The 22,645-nt window shown below is 34.9% G+C and overlaps 1 protein-coding gene across 3 annotated transcripts in view; it reads right to left on the reverse strand.

The window, feature by feature from the left end:
• Positions 1 to 22,645, reverse strand: part of MAN1A2 (mannosidase alpha class 1A member 2) — a 234,765-nt gene that overhangs the window by 92,169 nt on the left and 119,951 nt on the right. For all 3 annotated transcript variants that reach the window (XM_032420671.1, XM_032420653.1, XM_032420663.1), the window contains exon 6: positions 8,072 to 8,166. In XM_032420671.1, the coding sequence (XP_032276562.1) occupies positions 8,072 to 8,166 (95 nt within the window). The remainder of the gene's footprint in view (positions 1 to 8,071; positions 8,167 to 22,645) is intronic.

A 22,645-nucleotide genomic window follows, 5' to 3' on the forward strand; every position in this document is an offset into this window, starting at 1 on the left:
AATGTATCTGGTGTTAAATAGATTCATTTTTTGTGCTTCCTAATAAAAAAAAAAAGTAAAAACTGTGCATTATTCACCCAAAATGTCTATAGTATGTTGTTTAGGAGTGTTCAGCAAAAATCTAAAAATTTAAATGCTATCCTTTACTGAATATATGATACCAGTATAAAAAGATACACAAGAGATAAAACAGAGAGTAAACAAGTGACACAAGAATATATTTATTGTGCCTGATGGACAGAGTCCTAGAAAAGTATAAATTATTAAAATTTACTTAAATAGAAAACAAATTATCTAACATAACTTATTTCATTAAGTGATAAAAGATATTAAATCAGCAGTATAAAAACTTACTCAAAATAAAATTCTAGACCCAAGTAACTACCAGAAGCTTCTATCAAGCATCTCAGGGGGGAAAAGAAAAAAAAAAAACTTATATAAACTCTTCAAGAGAAAAAGAAGAATCACTGCCCAACATGTTTTGGAAAAAGAGAACAACGTAGGTATCAAAACTAGACAATAGTATTAAAAAGTTCAGACCAATCTCATGTGTGAAAAAGATACAATGACCCCAAAAAACATATCAGCAAACAAAATCCAGCAATATATAAAAAGAATAACACAACATGATCAAACTGGATTTATTCCTTGAATACAATAATGGTTTCTCATTGGAAAACAAATCAATGTAAATGCCTGCAATAAAAAGATTTAGGAACAAAATGCTTATCAACATTTCAATAACTACAGAAAAATTGCTTGGAAAAAAGTTCAACAATACAAAATTTTAAAAAGGGACCTCTTAAAATACTAGAAATATAGAAATGTCTTATAAGTAACATCATACTTAATGGTAAAAACTCACTTTCCACTAAGACAAGAGTATCTTTGGTCGCCACTTCTATTCAATACTGTGCTGTAAGTTCTAGCCAGTACGATAAGGGGGTGAGGGTGGGGAGTAGCAGTAAAACCAAAACCATCCCTATTCAGATCAGATGATTGTATATTAAAAAAGTACAAAATAATCTCAGATAAATTACTGACATTAACAAGAGAATTCAAATTCAGCAAGATTGCTGAATTCAGATAAGTTTACAAAACAACTATATTCTATGTTCCAGCAGTAGACAATGATAATTTTAAAATACCATTTTATAGCATTTTTTAAAAGATTTTATTTATTTTGAGAGAGCAAGAAAACAAGCGGGGGTGGGGAGGCAGAGGGGGAGAGAGAATCTCAACCAGACTCCACTCTGAGAATAGAGCCCCACATGTGGTTCTATCTCAGGACCATGAGATCATGACCTGAGCTGAAATCAAGAGTTGAACACTTAACTGACAGAGCCACCTAGGTGCCCCTATAGCACTCTTAAAAACCAAGAATCTATGAATAAATATAGCAAAATTTTCCTAATTTCTGCTCTCATTATGATCCCTGAAATCTAATAACTGAACTAGTCTCTCCTGCAGAAAAAAGTTATAACCTCCGAACAAAATATAAAATGACAATGGCCTAAAGTCCCTGGAGAATAAACAAAAGTGGTCAGATCCCAAGGACAGTGGAAACTAGCAAATATAGGCTAGCATGAGGTTAAGTTTCACAGTTTTTATCCCGAAGTCAAAGCCCATATAGGCAGAACAGTGAAAATCTGATAGAAAACTTGTAGGTAGTCCTTCTGTCTTAAAGAATCAGAAGCCAGTTTTTGCAGCAATTACAGCTCCTGAAAAAAGAGGAAGAAAGAATCCTGGGGAGGAGAAAGAGCAAGAGAGAGGAACCCCTAGTTCTGTAATATGAGTCTATGTCTCTGGCTGCCATGTGAATTGTGAATGCTTGAAAACAGACTCAAAGCAAGCCAGTTAAAGATAAAGAAATGAAATGAATTGAGACACTGAAGTTTGAATCCAAAAAGAAGTTAAATGACTACTTAATCTCAATCTCAATCTCTCTCTCTCTCACACACACACCCCTGAGAAATTATAACAGAATCCAGAATTTCCACAACAAAACTTCCAGAATGTCCAGGATTCATTCAAAATGTTACCTAGCCTCAAGTGAAAAGATAATGAACTAAGACCAATTCCAAGATTACCCAGTTGTTAGAAATACTAAGCCTTTAGGCCAGGTATCTAAGTATACCTCATGAAATATAGAAAATGTGTTCACAATGAATGAAGACAGAAAATCTCTATCTCAGAAACAGTATGAGAAAGCATCAGATCAAAATTCTAAAGATTCAACTAGATGGGCTTAAGAGCAGATAAGAGCAACATAGGAAAGAGTCAGTGAACATGAAGATAGATTAATGGAAATTATTCAGCCTGAAGACAATAAAAAAAAAGATTGAAAAACATAAACAAAGGCTTCAGGGACCTGTGAGACAGAAATAAAAATTCTGAAATACAGGTTAATGAGATTCAGAAGGAGATAAAGAATGGGGCAGAAAAAAACATTTGAAGAATGGCCAAAATTTTACCACTATATGTAGTGAAAGACCTAAACATTCAGATTCAACATACTCATGAGCAAAGCCTTAGGAGGAAACAGAAGGAACAACAACAACAAAAACAGAAAGGAAATTTTCTAAGGCACATCTTAATCAAACTGCTGAAAACCAAGAAAAAAAAAAAAAATCTTAAAAGTATTCGGGGGGGGGGGAGGAAAGACAGTATGTATACACACACACACACACACACACACACACACACGATGACAATTATTTAAATTCTGACTTATCAGAAACAATGGAAAACAGATGAGAGAAACAATGTTTTTAAAGCACAGAAAGAAAAAGTCATCAATCAAAAGTTTAACATTCACTAAAAAAAAATCCTTTAAGAATAAATGCGAAGTAAAAACTTTTCAAACAAAGACATACAGTGAGAATTCACTCCTACAAATGAGCACTACAAGAAATGCTAACTAAAGTTCTTCAGGCTAAAATGAAGTGGTACCAGATTAAAGGTCAGATCTTCAAAGAGAAATGAAGAGCCCTGGCTATAGTAACCCCCTGGGTAAATACTAGAATATTATTCCCCTCAATTCTATAAAGTAAATAGGTCTGTTTAAACCAATATTTTAACAATGTATTTTGAGATTTAGAGTGTATTATATGCAATTCACCTCACAACTATGGCATATAAAGGATGGGAGAGAGGATATAAATGAACAGGTATCGCTGAAATATTACTGTACATAAGTAGTACAATACTAACTCTGTTAAATGAAAAATTATGTACAGTGTAATTTCTATAGCAACCACCCCAAAAATGTATTAAGTAAAAACACTAATAAATAAAGGAGAATTCTAAAACATTTACCAATTCAAAAGTTAGGACAAAAGAAATGAAGGAAGGACAAACAGAGAACTTAAATCAGACTGCATCAGTAATTACATTACATGTTAGTGGTCTAGTATTTTCATACTGGCAAAATCCAACTTATGCTGTCTCCAAAAGGACTAAAATTATGATACAGTTAGGTTGAAAATTAAAAGGATACACCACAAAAGCAGTAAGCATAAGAAAGGGGGAGTAGCTATATTAACATCTGATAAAACAAACTCCCAAGTAAAAATATTACCAGAGATGAAGAGGGGCACATCACAATAATAAAAGGTTGAAGTCATCAGAAAGATGTATCATAAATTTTTAGTAAGTAAGTACCTAAAAGTAAAGCTTCAAAATACAGGAAGCAAAAACCTTACAGAAATAAAGTGAAGTAGACAACTCCACAATCATAACTGGAAACAGTTTAATACTTCATCTCAGCAACTCATAAAAAAGTATATCATTAATTAACTTCATTAAGCTAATTAAATTAATTAAAAATCAGGAAAGACAGATAGCTAAACAACACCATCAACTAGCTTAACCTAATATTTATAAAACATTACCCTACCAACTGCAGAATACAGATTCAAGTGTATTTGCCAAAAAAGACCAGATGCTGAGCCATAAACAAGCACAAGAGACTTAAATGGATTTAAGTTATACAGAGTATCCTTTATGATCACAATTAAATTAAATTAGAAATCAAAACAATAAGATACCTAAGGGGCGCCTGGGTGGCTCAGTTGGTTAAGTGCCTGCCTTCAGCTCAGGTCACAATCTCGGGGTCCTGGGAATGAGCCCCATGTCGGGCTCCCTGCTCAGCAGGGAGTCTGCTTCTCCATATTCCTTCTGCCCCTCTTCCCCCCACAACCCTGTGCTCATGCAGGCACATGCGTGCCCTCTCTCTCTCTCAAATAAATAAAATTAAAAAAAAAAAAAAAAAAAAGATACCTAAGAAATCTCCCTGATTCTAAAATTTGGCAAATTAAACAACACAATTAGAAATAACTGATTTGTCATAGAAGATATCCTAAGGAAAATTATAAAATATTTTTAACTGAGTAATAATGAAAAAAAAAAAAAAAAAACCATATTAAAATATCTGGGATGTACCCAAAGCAGTCATTAGAGGGAAATTTACAGCTTTAAAATTCTTATAGGAAAAGAAAATAGATAAGCAAATAAATAAATAAAATTCTTACAGAAAAAAATGCTCATTAGGAAAAAAAGAAAAATATAAAAATCAGACCTAGAGTTCCAATGTAAAAAGCTTTAAAAAGAGCTAAATAACTCTAAGTAAGGAAGAGGAAGGAAAAAGTAAAAATAATGAAACAGAAAACATAACAGAGTTAATGTTACTAAATGCAGCTAAAGACAAATGTTAGTTCTTTGAAAAGATTAACAAAATTGATAAATGCCAACCTAGATTGATAAAATGAGAAAACAAATTACCATTATCAGGAATGAATGAGGGATTATCACTACAAAGCCTAGAAACATGAAAGGCATAAGAAAATAGTATGTACAACTGCACACCAAAAACTCTGATAAGTTCCATGAAATGGAGAAATTCCTTAATACTATTAACTAAAACTGACACAAAATGAAAATAAAATCTGAATAGCCATATATACATATATATTATATGTACATATATGAAAGTTGAATTTGTTATTAAAAACCTTCCCACAGGGGTGCCTGGGTGGCTCAGTCATTAAGCGTCTGCCTTCGGCTCAGGTCATGATCCCAGGGTCCTGGGATCGAGCCCTACATCGGGCTCCCTGCTCAGCGGGAAGCCTGCTTCTCCTTCTCCCACTCCCCCTGCTGTGTTCCCTCTCTCACTGTGTCTCTCTGTGTCAAATAAATAAAATCTTAAAAAAAAAAGAAAAAAAAAAACCTTCCCACAAAGCAAATTTTCAGCCCAGATAGTTGCTTAGGTGAATCTATCAAACATTTAAGAAGTAACACCAATATAACACAGATGCTTTCAGAAAACAAAGGGAGACTATTTTCCACTTCATTTTATGAAGGCAGATAACTCTAATACCAAATATGACTAAATATAAAAAGGATAATACATTATGGCCAAGGACTATCCCAGGAATTCAAAGTCGGTTTAACATTTGAAAATCTAACAAGTAATTTACCACATTAACAGAACAAAGGTGAAAAATGTTATTTCTACAGATGAAGAAAAAGAGTATGTGGCAATATTCAACACCCATTCATGATAAAAACTCTAAGTGAAATAGGAAGAGAACAGAACGTCCTGAACCTGGCAAAGGCAACTGATGAAAAATCTACCGCTAAGACCATACTTGCAATTTTTTTTAAAAGCATATTATAAAAACCTTTAATGGAAATCTAGAAGACTTATAAAATATCGATGGAGACAATCTTTTTAACAAAAATTATAAACTCAAAAGTTATAAGATTTGAATATATAAAAATATAAAGCTTATGAATAAAAAATTTTTATAAATAAAGCAAAAAAGCACATCTAAATGTCCAATATATTTATGAAAAGGATATTCAAATTCACTAGCCAGAAAAAAGAAATGAAGATAACAATGAGTAACACTTTAGAGTTATCAGTCTATCAAAAATTAAACAGAACTTACACCTGCAGACATTTAGGGATCTCACACATTGTAGGTAGAAATATGATTAACTACAGTCTTTTCGGAAAACATTTTGGGAATACTATTAAAGGTAAAATGCATATACCCTTTGATCCAGCAATCCCACACTCGAGAATAAAAAGACATAGAGTCTCTGATCCAGCAATCATATTCTTGAGAATCAGAGGAAAATCCCCATTATACAAGGACATATATAATAGGATACTACTGTAACAATGTTTATGTTAGCAAAATAATGGAAACAAATACCACTGACATGGAAATGATGGAATCAATTATGTCTAACCTATGTATAGCATTATAGCCAATGTATGATAGTACGTTTCACTACGTAGTTATCGCAAACAATGATTTAGAGCTTTATCAGTGGATGTGGAAGAGTACTTCCAGGAAATACTTTTGAGTGAGAAAAATAAGAGATACAAAAGCAAGCATCCAAAAAACCAAACAAAATTTTAAAAGCCGCACCAGAACATGTTTGTGTTTCTGTATGCTGTATCATACTATAGAAGATAAATATGCCTAGGTGTTAACAGGGGTTGGCTTTCAGGCAGCAAGAGAGGAGGAAAGTCTATGTGTAAGACATCGGCAGACCTCAATCAAAAGAGAAAGAAAAAAACTTAGAAAAAATAGGTAAATAATTATATTTGTGATCTATAAACTCAAATAAAATATGTATTTGTATGAATATATATGCAGAAGTGAAATGAAAATTAAGTTTATAAAAATGTTCAAGACATGATTGTTGAGTATCTTTCTACTTTCATCTCAATAGGAGTTTGAAGTTTTGTGGTTTAAGCTAGATTTTTTTTCCATAGAGACAAAAAGAAATCCTGCATTCTTTCTTCATCTCAGAATTAAATTTTAAATTAATTAAATTTATTATGTAAGAAAGTTATAGGATACTGACAATGGTACTGAAGGAAACATCAGAAAATCTGTCATAAAACTAAGGAATGAGAACAGGTGCATATACATCATTTGGCCATTTCCTTCAGTGCAGGTTGCTTTGGAGCTCCAGCCGACTTATTCCCCTCACAAAGAGGTAATATACATTACATATAGTGCATGAAACTGGAGAAGAATAAAGTTAAATTTAATGTTCAGTATTAAATACTAATTTCTCACATCAAAAACTAATGATGTAATGTATGGTGATTAACATAATTAAAAAAAAAGAATAAAAAAAATAAATACTAATTTCTCAATGGAAATCTAAACTCTATAAAACTCTCCATTACAAAGAAATGACTAAAACAGATTAGTTTTTTCAAATAATTTATGTCACAGAATCACAACTCCAGAAAAATAAATTCTCCTAACTTTCATCCTAAAGGGCCTGCAGGCAAGGAGAACAAGTGTCAAATTTTCATGTAATTCCCAAGCTCCAACATTAAGAGAAGTAATAAATTTCATTTGGAGAAAAACCTAAGTGGCAAAAATTTCAGTCAGCATAAATTATTCCAATGCAAGTTAAATATGCTGACATTATTCAAATTTTTAATATTAATTGTATATCTTTGCATGATTTATAAAGTTATCCAAAAAAATTTTTCATCTATTTCTAAGTGAAACCAGTATTTTCTATCAAAATGAAACAAAGTGCAAAGAATGTTGAGTTCACTTTGAACTTCAATAGTACAAATACCATAATAAGGACCCTATCTATAGTCAACATCATGAATTATGTCTTCCCTTATCATTCAGCAATGGGAAACCCTGATTTTAAGGCATATTTGTGTTCCATTTTGACTTAGAAGAAGATCAACAGGTACTGTACAAAAAATTAGAGGGAAAGCACTCTGAATCCATTAGAGCATGAAATGGAAATGAATAAGCAAATAAAAGAAACAAACAGGTGAGAAAAAAAAATAGATTTGGAGAAACTGGAATACAGTTAAGGCCAGTGAACTGTGGCAAAGTAAAGAACTTAATAAAAAAAAAAAAGAATGCTTTAAAGAAATATATTTCTGCATATATAGAGAGAAAAACAATTTAAGTCTTAGAAAGTATGGTGGGGAGAGATCATTAGAAATTTCTAACATTAAGTTAAACTAATTCTTTCAGAACAGGAATAATCATATAAAGATAAAATTTACCTTTTCAGATTCACCATTGCCCAAGGAATCCCAGTAGGTGTGTTAAAGGCAGGAAGGAGTTTCTCAGCCAGTTGAACTGCTTTAATCTTGAATATCTGAGTTCAAAACACAAAAACATTTTTTATAAAAAAAAAAAAATTATAGCCACCCATTCATAAATTATAGCCATTATCACTTGCTGATCTCTCATAGGATGCATACTACAGGGAAGAAGTACAAGGGGGAATAATGGTATCTCTTTAGTACCATGTAACATACAGCAATCAGAGAAAATGTTTGCAAACTGGATACTGAGGAAAACTACCAATGTGTAATGTCCTGAAATTATAATTACTGAAAGGAAAGGATATGGTTTTGGTGTTAATATTATCTGTATTTTCATAGAGCTACCATATGATCCAGCAATTGCACTACTGGGTATTTACCCCAAAGATACAAAAGTAGGGACCCGAAAGGCTACGTGCACCCCGATGTTTATAGCAGCAATGTCCACAATAGCCAAACTGTGGAAAGAGCCAAGATGCCCATCAACAGATGAATGGATAAAGAAGATGTGGTATATATATACAATGGAATATTATGCAGCCATCAAAAGGAATAAGATCTTGCCATTTGCAACGACGTGGATGGAACTGGAGGGTATTATGCTGAGCGAAATAAGTCAAACAGAGAAAGACATGTATCATATGACCTCACTGATATGAGGAATTCTTAATCTCAGGAAACAAACTGAGGGTTGCTGGAGTGGGGGGTGGGGTGGGAGGGATGGGGTGACTGGGTGATGGACACTGGGGAGGGTATGTGTTCTGGTAAGCGCTGTGAATTGTGCAAGACTGTTGAATCTCAGATCTGTACCTCTGAAACAAATAATGCAATATATGTTAAGAAAGAAAAAAAGAAGAAGAAGAATGTAGCAGGAGGGGAAGAATGAAGGGGGGGAAATCGGAGGGGGAGAAGAACCATGAGAGACGATGGACTCTGAAAAACAAACTGAGGGTTCTAGAGGGGAGGGGGTTGGGAGGATGGGTTAGCCTGGTGATGGGTATTGAGGAGGGCACGTTCTGCATGGAGCACTGGGTGTTATGCACAAACAATGAATCATGGAACACTATATCTAAAACTAATGATGTAATGTATGGGGATTAACATAACAATAAAAAAATTAAAAATAAATAAATAAATAAATAAATAAAAAATATTATCTGTATTTTCAAATGGCAAAAGTCTTAGAGAAAACGTCAGGTTACAAAATGTCCATACAATGGTATATAAGCTTAGTACAAATATTAAAGCAAAAACATGCAACCCAATTTGGATAAATGTCCTTGAATTACTATAAGCATGTTTATGTCTCAACATTTTCCATCAAGGTTTGTCCACATTATTAAAAAGAAAAGGTTTGAGTTCACATTCCAAGTTTACTTTGAGGGTAATAAATGCTTCACCCCTCAGTCCTAATTACTGTTATTTTGGGTACCAAAACAATAAATTGCCTATTAAGGCAGTGGTTTCCAAACTTTTAAAATCATGTACTACTACCAAAATATACATAGTAAAATTTCTAATATTCTTAGCATATCCAAATAGGCTTGTGTATCCCACTTTGGAGACTGTTGACTTAGAGGCTATACCTGAAACTGGGTCATAATATCCTATTAGGAAAAGTAGTATGATCTCCTATATGCTTCAAGCCTATCTTTTCTCAAATTGATTTCAAACTGATTGATCAGATACTTAAGCTCCCATCTTTTCACTGCAGTCAAATGTTTTTGATAAAATAGTATTAGATCCTTCAAATAAATAAGTAGTTGATGGTCTGGAATGGATCAAAAGTTCTACACTGAGGTTACATTAAACAAAGCATCCCAACATTACTGGGGGTAGAAGATATTAGAAATATGTGCAAGCTGACAAAGAAATATGATGTTAAGATGTTTTGCAAGGTTCCTTAAATGAGGCAAAACCTTTTAGCAGAACTTTTAATTAGATATTCTCCTACATCAACAATTTACCATTTCCTTGAATACCTACTTTGACACAAAAGTCTCAGTGAAAAATGTAACAATTTAAAGTTTTAATAATTTTCTCATATTCATCTCATTAATTCAGAAAAGCAAATGTAAACTGTTCTCTCCATATTAACATTTATGTTAGAAAAGCCAAGTTACATTATATAATGAACAGTAGTACTGCTTGTGTTTACCATGAAGACAAAGGGACTAAGTTCTTACCTAATATTAATATCATGGATTTATTAATCATATATTTTTATATTACATCTTTTCTACATATAAAAACTAATAGTCGAAATGGTAAAATGACTTACAAACACAAACATTTTCTAAGTAGAAAGCACTCTCATTTCACTTCCAGGAGTAAATTTCCAAAAGATATTTTCTAATTTTCACCTACTTTGTACTATTAGTAACAGATAACATATACACTAACCAGTTATAGTACACAGCTCCCCCCAACACAACACCCTAATATTAATACCACTGAGAAAAATTTCCTTTAGTGTGCTTAATTTATTCACAAATATACAAACTCTTTAATGATAAATCATAGCCCTACATAATCTATTTTCAGAAACATATTTTAGAGATAGCAGCAAGAGCTCATTTAAAACACATTATTTTTTGGCATGCAAAATCCAGAATGTATCAAAGTAAAAAAAAAAAAAAGTCTCTTTTCCAGTCCTATTCCTCAACCCCAGTTTCTTCTACAATGCAAACAGCTATCAGTTTCTTAAATATCTAGTAAATATTTTGCGTTAAATCAGTTCCATGATGTGCATGGTTCCTAGCCTTGTCACATCAAATCCTCATTTTCTGACCCTCCCAGAAATGGAAATTCTGTTACAGTTTACACACACACACACACACACACACACACACACACACAGTTTTTGTCTCTGTCTCTCAAACACGGAATAGCATTCGCTCCATTCTGAACTTGCTTCTTTCACTTTACTGTACCTTGGAGATCTTTCCAAATCAGTCTACAAAGGTCTACCACATCCTTCTCCTTAGTGGCTGCAGAATTTCTCCTTGTATGGATATACTGGAATTTATTTAGTCAGTCCCCTACGTGACAGACATATGTTTCCAAATTATATGACTATATAAGATAAATTCCAAAATGGGAACTGAAGTATCAATGGGTATATTCATTTGCAATTTGGACAGTTAATGCCATTTTGTCTTCCACGCGTTTTACTAATTTATATTCTTACTGGAATGTGTGAGTAGCCACTCCTCTGTGTTCTTGTTAACACAAAAGTTAGCAAACTTTTGATTGCTGCCAATCTCATACAGTCCTCAATTTACAATGGTCCAACTTAATGATGAACACTTTACAATTTCTCAACTTTACAATGGTGTGAAAGTGATATATATTCAGTAGAAACCAACTATAAATTTTTATCTTTTCCCAGGCAAGAGAAATGTGGTGGATACTCCCTCATGATACTGGGCATAGGCAGGGAACCACAGGTCCCAGTCAGCCATGGGATCATGAAGGTAAACATCCAATATACTTCCAACCATTCTGTACCACAAAGCCATTCTGTCTTTCACTTTCAGTATAGGATTCAATAAATTACAGGAGATATTCAGCACTATTATAAAATAGGACAACTGCAGGCTAATGGAAATGCTCTGAACACATTTAAGGTAGGCTAGGCTAAGCTATAATGCTCAGTAGATTAAGTGTATTACAAGCATTTTCAATTTACAATATTTTCAACTTTTGATGGGTTTATCAGGAGGTAACTCATTGTAAGTCAAGGAAGATCTACAGTTGAAAAAGGAGACTCCAGTGTCATTTTTATTTTCATTACTTTTATTATAAATGCAGTAGATACTCAACACTCATTCAAATCTCCTTTCAAGCACACCTTCAAACACTGCAGAGGATGGAAAACTACATAACATTTCCCAGAGTCCACTCCACCTACGGTTCAACATATGGCACAGGCATTGCCAAGCATACTTAAATACGCAGTATTTGGAAGGAAGAAGTCAGGAATCTGAGGGAGTGGCCTTGCAAACACCATGGTGGAGGTATCTGATTCTTCTGTGGTGGCTCTAATAGAAGTTCTAGTGACTGGTCCCCATCTTCAGAGAGACCATGTGTGCAATAAAGGCAATCGATTAGATACATGGTATGGCATGCCTGGGCATTTCTCCTGACTACATGGCTCCGAGATATATAACAAAAAAGCTTCATGTCATGGCCCTCCCCAAGATTCAGTTAACTAGTCAGTACCCTGTAATAAACCACAAGGTAAAACAGATTCTGCCAATTTTACTATGATTCTTGATGGATAAGATGATGAGAGCAACTCAATTATTCATGTTTAAGAGGCTCAATAGTATTAAGACTTCTACAACATTTCAGTTATTTACAGAAAAAACTTTTATGTGTTCAACATCCATTATGTGAAATCTTCCAGTTATTTTTACCAGAAAAAAATGGTAGATGATGGAACTATGCTAAAACTGGTTCTAGGTTTAAAAGAATTAGGACTGGAAGAATTATTCCTAGGTGTGGAAGAACTGGAAGAAATGGGGTTAAACGGATACAATGCGGCAAAATTACAAAAAGCTTTAAAATAAAAGCGATGAAACTTAAAGTAACATAACTGAAAACACAGAGAACCACTGTAGATTCGTGAGGAGGAATATTAGAATCCACGGGTGCTAGCAAAGGAAACAGTCAACAAAACCAAAAGACAACCAACAGAATGGGAGAAGATATTTGCAAATGACATATCAGATAAAGGGCTAGTATCCAAAACCTATCCAAAACTGACTTATCAAACTCAACACCCAAAGAACAAATAATCCAATCAAGAAATGGGCAGAAGACATCAACAGATATTTCTCCAAAGACATACAAATGGCCAACAGACACATGAAAAATGATCACTCAGCATCAGGGAAATACAAAGCAAAACCACAATGAGATACCACTTCACACCAGTCAGACTGGCTAAAATTAACAAGTCAGGAAATGACTTGGTGAGGATGTGGAGAAAGGGGAATGCTGTAACACTGCTGGTGGGAATGCAAGCTGGTGCAGCCACTCTGGAAAACAGCATGGAGGTTCCTCAAGAAATTGAAAATAGAGCTACCCTACAACCCAGCAATTCCACTACTGGGTATTTACCCCAAAGATACAAATGCAGTGATTCGAAGGGGCACCTGCACCCAATGTTTGTAGCACCAATGTCCACAATAGCCAAACTATGGAAAGAGCCCAGATGTTCATCGACAGATCAATGTATAAAGAAGATGTGGTATACAGGGGTGCCTGGGTGGCTCAGTCGTTAAGCGTCTGCCTTTGGCTCAGGTCATGATCCCAGCATCGTGGGATCGAGCCCCACATCAGGCTACCTGCTCGGTGGGAAGCCTGCTTCTCCCTCTCCCACTCCCCCTGCTTGTGTTCCCTCTCTCGCTGTGTCACTCTCTGTCAAATAAATAAATACAATCTTTAAAAAAAAAAAAAAAGGTGTGGTACACACACACACATATACACACAATGGAATATTACACAGCCATCAAAAAAATGAAATCTTGCCAGTTGCAATGACATGGATGGAACTAGAGGGTATTATATTAAGCGAAATAAGTCAATCAGAGATAGACAATTATCATATGATCTCACTCATGTGGAATTTAAGAAACAAAACAGAGGATCATAAGGAAAGAGAGGAAAAAATAAAACAAAATGAAATCCCAGAGAGGGAGACAAACCATAACAGACTCCTAATCATAGGAAACAAACTGAGGGTTGCTGGAGGGAAGGGAGGTGGGTAGAGGGGAAGGGGGAACTGGGTGATGGCCATTAAGGAGGGCATGTGATGTAATGAGCACTGCATATAAGACTGATGAATCACTGACCTCTACATCTGAAACCAGTGATACAGTATATGTTAATTAACTGAATTTAAATTTAAAAAAAAGAATCCATGGGTGCTTTTGTTTTCTTTATTGAATTAAATTACTAATGTAATACTCTTGCAGCCTGTTTTCAACCTAGCAGAGTTAGAATGTCGAAGTGAAGAGTTCAGAATGCTCAAATGACTCCCCATCTCATTCAGAGTAAAAGTCCTTTAAGAGGCTATGTATCTTTATAAGCAATGAACCTCTAGGACCTCTATGCCTCACTCTCTCCTTTCTTTCCCTTCCAGCAACCTACTTCAGCCCTACTAACCATTTTTGTTGTTTTCTAAGAATGCCAGTTATGCTTTTGCTTCAGTGTCCTTTCATTTGCAGTTCCTTTCTTAAAAGAGGCTCTCTCTTCTCCTTCAGGAGAAGCCATTCTCGTGGCTCTCTCTTAATCTCCTTCAGGTCTTTATACAAATGTAAACCTCGCACATACTCCTTGACCATCTTTTGAAATTAAAACCTCTTTATCCCCTTCCATGTTCTACTTCTCTCCTTAGTGCTTCTCAATAACAGTGAGTGTACGTGTATGTATACGTGTGTAAACACACATGTGCTCTCACATATCTACCCCGTTTGTTGCCTGTTGAATACCTGAGATTTATAATAAACAAGTAACTATCTTCTTTCTCTTCCATACCAACCCCATATCCCCAAAATGTCTGACGTTAACATGCAAAGGTTTTAAGACCTTCTTAAGATATTCTACAGAAATGTTGGGATGATGACAATGATAATGACACACACATATATTAACCCATTTAATTCTCACAACAACCCAATGAGATAAATACTGTTACTCCCATTTTACAGAGTAGGAAACTGAGGTTTAAAACAAGTAAGTTAATTTGACTGGTCATACAACCAGTCAATGGTAAGGCTGAATTTAAACCTAGGCAGGGGTGCTCCAGAGTCCATGTTCTTGCTTGACAATTTCACTAATTAGATAAAGATACAGATATCTAGATTACTGACATCTTGATATAGACACAAATGTAGACAAAGACATTCCTACACCTTGCATTATTTAATCTTACTTTTTGTAGTCAACAATTAAATTCCTCAAGGTATTTGACTAATTCATTGCACATATCTTTGTCCTGTATCTTACATCCTCCCTTTTGAATGATAGTTTGGCTAATATAAAAATCTGAGTTGGCAGTTATTTCATCTTAGCGATCTAAAGATAGCACTCCAGAGTCTTCGGGCGCCTATTGCTACTGAGCACTCTGCTGTCAGCTGTTATCCTTCTGTAAGTAATCAGCCCTTTCTCTTTAGTAGCTTTTAATATTTCCTCCTTATTCTTGATATCTTTTCAAATTTTGATTCTCTATCATTTATTCCATTAAACTCGTCTAAAACTCCTACTAAACATTCTTTGAAACCTCTCACTACTTTATATCTCAACTCTTTTTCTTAATTTCTCTCTTTGACTCTCTGTATTGCATTCTGGATGATTCTTCATCATCACCATGAACATCCTTAAAGGCTAGACAGGTGTTCCTCAGGATCAAGTGCAAGTTACTACAAAAATGCAGGTTAACAAAGAGGTAGAAACATATTCACACACACCTCTCCCTCAAAATGAGCCTGCAAACAATATTCTCAAACCCATAATGAAATCTAAGATTTATTCTATTTACAAGCTAACAAGTTAGCATACCACATTTTCATGAATATCCACAGAGTCATAAATATCTCTGACTACTGGGTCAGAGACCAGAGGACTGTATTATTCACGGCAAAGTATCAGCCAAAGATTTGAGTTAATCTACACTGCCTGTACCTGCCCCACCCTCACCCCCACCTAAATCTCGGAGGGATGATCCAAAGAGTCCGTGGCGGATTCCTGCACACATGGTGGGTTGTGTTGCAGAAATGAACACTGAGCTTGGAGAATCTCTTTTACAGTAAGTGAAAGCAAGCTGATTTGATGACCTTAATTCATCCCTGCAAGTATAACCCTAACGACCTGGGTAAAGAGCAGTCAAGGCCTTGTATCCTTGGTATTCCTGGCAAAAGTGTGCAGGGATGCTCAGGCACTATGGTGTTTTGCTTTCCTAACCCTCACGTCAGCAGCAGCACTGCCTTCCTGTAGCAGCAGCTTAATCCACTTTTTCCGATGCTAGCAAAACCAGCTTCATGACCCTCAACCCTCACTGGAAAGACAGCAGCAAGAGCACCAACATGACAGCACACTTTCATCAGAGGTCTGAATTTCAGTTCTGCTTAGTCCTTCCTCTTACGGTTTCTAACCTTTAGCCTCAGTCCCGGTTGCTTCCTGTAAGAGCCACCTCCATGATACTTTAGAATATTCTTTTTAATCTAGCACTTACCTAGGTGACTTTGTGCCTAGTTAATGATCTGTACATTAATTTCTCTCTGTTCAAATATTGGCATGGTTTGTCTCTTAACTGGATCCTGATTGATAAATAAATAATTCATACTTTGTTATATATTTTAAAATGAGGAAAGTGAAAATTTCTAAAATCATACACACTTCCTGTATTCTGAACCAAACACTCTTAATATTTTGATATATTTCCATCCTTTTTTGTTGTAAGGACATACAATTGCTAAGTAGATTTTTATTCTATCTTTTCCTGCTACTAACATAATAACACAAGTATCTTTCCAATTTTTACAAAACTGTCCAATTTACTGTATCCATTTACTCTCCTCCCACTCACTCCTCATCCTATTCCAACATGGCTTCTGTCCCCATCATTTCATTGAACTGGATCTTGCTAATTAGTCACACATTTGAGCACAGATCATTATTGACCAGTTCCTTTTTTTTTTTTATTATGTTATGTTAATCACCATACATTACATCATTAGTTTTTGATGTAGGTTCCATGATTCATTGTTTGCGTATAACACCCAGTGCTCCATGCAGTACGTGCCCTCTTTAATACCCATCACCAGGCTAACCCATTCCCCCACTCCCCTCCCCTCTAGAACCCTCAGTTTGTTTCTCAGAGTCCATAGTCTCTCATGGTTCATCTCCCCCTCCGATTTCCCCCCCTTCATTTTCCCCTTCCTGCTATCTTTTTTTTTTTTTAACATATAATGTATTATTTGGTTCAGAGGTACAGATCTGTGATTCAACAGTCTTACACAACTCACAGTGCTCACCATAGCACATACCCTCCCCAATGTCTATCACCCAGCAACCCTATCCCTCCCACCCCCCACCACTCCAGCAATCGAACAGTTCCTTCTTAAAATACTTTCTTCCCTTGTGTTCAGTAACCCCACAATCTCCCTACCTCCTTCACTGACTCATCCTCCTCATATCTGACCTTTGATGCTGTGTTCCTCCAGGCTTGATTCCTATCTCTTCCTATCTTCCTATCCTAAACTGTCCCCGAGCAACTTCACGTGTGCTTGCTTTCAGTTATCAGGTACAGAGCAGCTGACTCCCACGTTTATATTTCTCATCAAGACTTCTAAAATAAGCACCAGCTCCATTACATCTGTTTACTACCTATTTCCACATAAATATAGCAAAACCCCCTCAAACTCAAAACACTTAAAATGAATTGATGATCTTCCACTTCCAATTTAATGTTCTTAAAGTGCGTAATTTCTAAAAACTGTCTCGCCATCAGTACCAAAACCCTGAAACTGGAGACAGGACCAACTCCTCCTTCTGCCTCATCACCCCTTCCAAAGTATCACACAATCCTTTGGAATCTACCTCCCAAATCCCTTGAAATCATTTAATCTCTCATCTCTACAACCCATCTGCGTCCAAGCTGCCATTATTTCTTGCCCCAAATACTGCAATGGCTAACTAACTAGATGAATAGAATACATACACACACACACAGGCAGGCACACACACACACACATCCCACACTACAACTATTAGTCTATAACTTGCTTTTGTCATTGAATATGTCAAGCATATTTTTCCTAGATAAAATATATCAAACTTATGTTCACAGTTGTATAAGTGAGAGATGTATTAATTTATTCAAACATTCCACTCTAGATGAATTCACGTCTTTTCAAACATTGGCCACTAAAAACACTATTGCAATAAAATATACTTCTAAATATTTCTTATGTATCCACATTGTTACTTTTAGATAATATATCCCTAGAGGCAGGTTACCGGGTCAAGGAGAATTTTATATTTTAAATGTTTACTTGACACCACCAAATTATTTTCCAAAAAGTTGTATCATTTGTATTCCCTCCAATAGCTTATCACACATTTTTTAAAATTTAAACTATACATTTAATTACATCCTATTTAAAGTGAGGGCATTTTACTGTATGTAAATTAGCCTTAGCAGAATTGCTTAAAATAAACAAAATAATCTTTGAGCTGAGCCCTGAAGTTCTTTATTAGACAGAGAATGTGGAAGGGTTAGTCTAGTTTAGGCAGAAAATTATGGTAGAGGTCTATAAACACATAGGAAATAAAACAATGTGGTCTAAATACAGTTTCATGTATGCAGAATTTTGAGCTTCTCCTCTGTGGATCCCTCCTATCCTGGATTTTACTCCTAATTTCTAGCTCCTGTGGTAGCTCCAAACTCTGCCTTCTGATCTGACAAACCAATAATCACAACCATAAATGTCAACTATGACTGGTACTGGCTATAACTTTAAACATGTAAGAATGTGTACAGATGTATAGACGAACTCACACATTTAGGAGGAAAATGTTGGAGAGTGTATTTAAAAATGTTATCTGAGTCAGTAAAGCTTAGTGGACTGTTTTGCCCAATTACCAGCACATCTACAGAGAACGAAGAGCTCAAATTTTCAATGGAAATAGCAATTTATGGAGCAATATCAGGTTTTCCAAAAACAAAATGAGAATTAGTGCAGTAAGGACAATAATGACTAATATTTAAACCAGGAAATATCTGGGTCAAAAAAGACTATTCTATTTGTCTTAGAAAATATCCCTAAAGTTATTCAGAAACAATCTTACACTACAGGCAACAGAGTACATTTGTGCTTAGTAAAGAAAGATTTTGTTCTTGTTGCTTTTACTTTTTTTTTATTATCTATAAAACATGTATTAAACTCCACATAACCATTTCTCTATTTTATCTGACAGATTTCAGATGTAGTTATCCACAAAAATTATGTTATTATCTTACTAAGGAAGGGATACCACTTTGATAACCATTAAAAAAAATGAGACAATCCTATAAAAGAAATGCCATATATTAGAGGATAACATCAAGTAAACATAATAAATCATCAAGATTTTTTTAACTTGTGAATATTTAATATAAATAGCTTTGTTCTGAGAAAATAAAATGATAAAGTTTCACATTTATTATATTAATAAATCAATAGGCGAGAGGAACACTTTGTTAGGATGGCATGTAACCCTCATTTGGTTTCCTGTACCAGAAAACAGAATGCATGTAAAATGTTCTTTATTCTATTTACATACTACCTTAATATAAGAAAGGCACTCTGCCAAGTTATAAATTAGAGTTAATTTCCTGGCTTATGTGAGATGTAGGAATTTACTGTATATCCTGTATTATAATAATGTCATATTCAAATTATTTTTCTATGCTTAATTTATTTTTAGCAGATCTGAGATTTATTGTTGGTTTCCCAGAATAGATATGGATCACATATGTCAAATGATCAAGAAGAAAAGTAAAAAAGTCAGAATTCCACTGTATGAGAAAGTCAGAAAAGTAAAACATGTTCTCTTTACACTTCTTACCTGAGTAGACTAAATCCTAAGAAATTAATTTATGATGTCTCCTTTTAAATAAGTAAAAGGAAAATGAAATAGGATGAAACCAGACAGGGAGACAAACCATAAGAGACTCAATCTTAGGAAACAAACTGAGGGTTGCTGGAGGGAAGGGGGTGGGGAGGATGGAGTAACTGGGTAATGGACATCGGGGAGGGTATGTGTTGTAATGAGCACTGGGTATTATATAAGACTGACGAATCACAGACCTGTACCCCTGAAACAAATAATACATTATATGTTAATTAATTGAATTTAAATTAAAAAGAAGTAAGTAAAGGGATTCCCCACCCATTAGAAACATAGAATATTTACCACATCGGAAAAAGTCAGAAGAGGAAGAAAGGTAAAGTAATATCTGTTGAGTCAGGTACTATGTTAGGCACTTTCACATAACTTAATCCTTACAACAACTCTCAAGTGAACTCTCTGACATTTTCATAGATGAAGAAACTTAAGTTATAGAGGTATACAGCTTGCCCAATATCATTATGAAAAGGAGGCAGAGTAGGAACCCGAGCCTCCAAACTCCAAAGCATATGTGATTCCCTCCACTTCAAAATGTTTATTCTTGAAGTATGATGCATAAAAACAGCAAAAATGGAAATACTGGTAACATTATATACTTTTTCAGCATTTTAATGTTTTCCTTAGACAGTAACAACCAAAATTTCAACATTCTGTTTCAACCTTCAGATAGGGAGTCTAATATGAAACAGCCAAGGCTGACACTTTTCTTTCATAAGCTGTTCATAATTAATTTTGAATCATATGCCTTTTGGTATGAAAACTAATCAAGTTTGTCACTACACCCCAAAAATTAAGTACTTCCTCTACATAGTCAGATAAGCATGAAAGTATGAAAAAAAAAAAATGCTTTCCTTTATCAAGGACATCTTATAATGTGTAATCTGGAAATAAATCTGAAACTGAAGGTATCAAAATAGTTCCATTTCCTTCCCCCTCTCATTATTTAATATTTCAATCCAGAAGCTCCTGAAGTCAGGGGTCTGTGCCCAGACGGTATGCCTAGGGTGGGCAGCACTGTCTGGAGACAGCCTAAGACCAACATGAGGAAAGTGAAGCCAGCCAAGCAAAGGGGAGTAACTCCCAGAGGGGTCCATGTGAGGAAGATGCACTGAACAAGGCAGCAGCCTGGTGAGGGCAGGAAAGTGGTTTCATACAGTAGGACTAAGCAAGTAGGTAAATATATGAGGAATAACAGTGGACAGATTTCACACTATCAGAAAAGAGAATGAGAAATGCAGAAAGCCAGAATAACCCTTATGGTATTGGGCTGAAATGAGAGCTGTTAGTACAAATTCAAGGCTGCCAATATTTAGAGATCAAAACAGAAAAGAGTATGGACATAAAGGTTAGGAAGAGTAACAACAGTCCATGCCTGGGGGGAGGCAAGGTATGGGTGGAGAGAGACCCTCTCTGAGGAGCAGGCATACAGGAAATGCCTGAAGTGGAGGGAAGAGCTAGAATGTTAAGAAAAACTTGCCTGCCAGGTGCACTCTAATTACAAGGTAATGTTAGAAGAATTTGAAACTACTGGCACATCGTGGGTAATCTCAGCAGTAAAAAACCAAAATGTGGTTCAACTCCAGACTAAACTGACTGAACCCCTGATGCTAACAGCACAGACATAAACAGTATCAACCTGTCTTTACTGTCCCATACTTGATATTTGGCATTCAGTCAAAAATTATGAAATACCTAAGAAGGCAAAAAAAACACAAAAAAACAAAAAAAAAAACCCCACTTTCTAGAAACAAAAAGCAAGTGACGAACCAAGCTCGATGAGGTTAAAACAATCTGAGAATTTAAAATGACTTTGATCACCACGTTAAAAGACCTAGTTAGTGGATAAAGTGGAAAACATGAAGACAATGAGGAACTGTAGCAAAGAAATAGAAATTATAAAAGTCAAATGAAATACCAGAAATAATTTTTCAGAAATCAAAGTAACAGAGATAGAGAAAGCTGTCAACAGGCTTAATTAAAAGTAGATTCAATGGAGCCAACAACAAAAAAAAAAATCAGTGAACTTGAAGACAGGTCTATAAAAATTACCCAAACTGAAGCACAAGGAATAAAAAGCAGTGGGGGGGATAAAAAAGAATAGTGAATTCAAGAGCTAAGAGACAATTTCAAACAGTCTAATGTATATGTAACTGGAATTCCAGAAGGAGAAGAGGCAGAAAAAATATTTTAAAAGGTAAGAACTTTTCAAATATGAAGTTACCAAACCATACACCTAAGAAGCTCAGAGAACCTCAAGCAAGATAAGTTCTACTCGCCCCTCCAAAAGCAAAAAAGTAAAACCACTCAGATTCTTCATATGAAATAAAATATGAACAGATTATCTTAAAGACAGCCAAAGGAGGGTGAAAGACACATTACATATAGAAGAACAAAGAGTTAAAGCACACTTCTCAAACTATGCAAACGTTAAGCTAATGCAGTAACCTCTTTAAAGCGTTAAAAGGAAAAATACACACAAAGAAATTATTTTTCAAAACTGAAGAAGAAACAGTTTCAGACCAACAGAAACTGAGAGACTCTACCACCAGGAGACCTACACTATACAAAAAGTTAAAGGGAGCTCTTCACACAAAAGGAATAGATACCAGACAGAAACCTGAACCAACATAGAAAAATGACCAACAAAAATGACTGAAAGATAAAAAGGCATATTTTTTTCTTATTTTGAATAGCTCTAAATAATAACTGACCACCTAAAGCAAAAATTAGTAGCGATGTCCTATGGGTTTATAGTGTAAAAAATGTACAGTAACAAAAAACAGCATAAAAGAAGAATAACAAGAATTAAGAAGATACAGTTGTAAAGTTTTCACAGTATAAGTGAAA

Source organism: Phoca vitulina, unplaced genomic scaffold (assembly GCF_004348235.1).
Source record: "Phoca vitulina isolate PV1807 unplaced genomic scaffold, GSC_HSeal_1.0 scaffold2, whole genome shotgun sequence".
Taxonomy (NCBI): domain Eukaryota; kingdom Metazoa; phylum Chordata; class Mammalia; order Carnivora; family Phocidae; genus Phoca; species Phoca vitulina.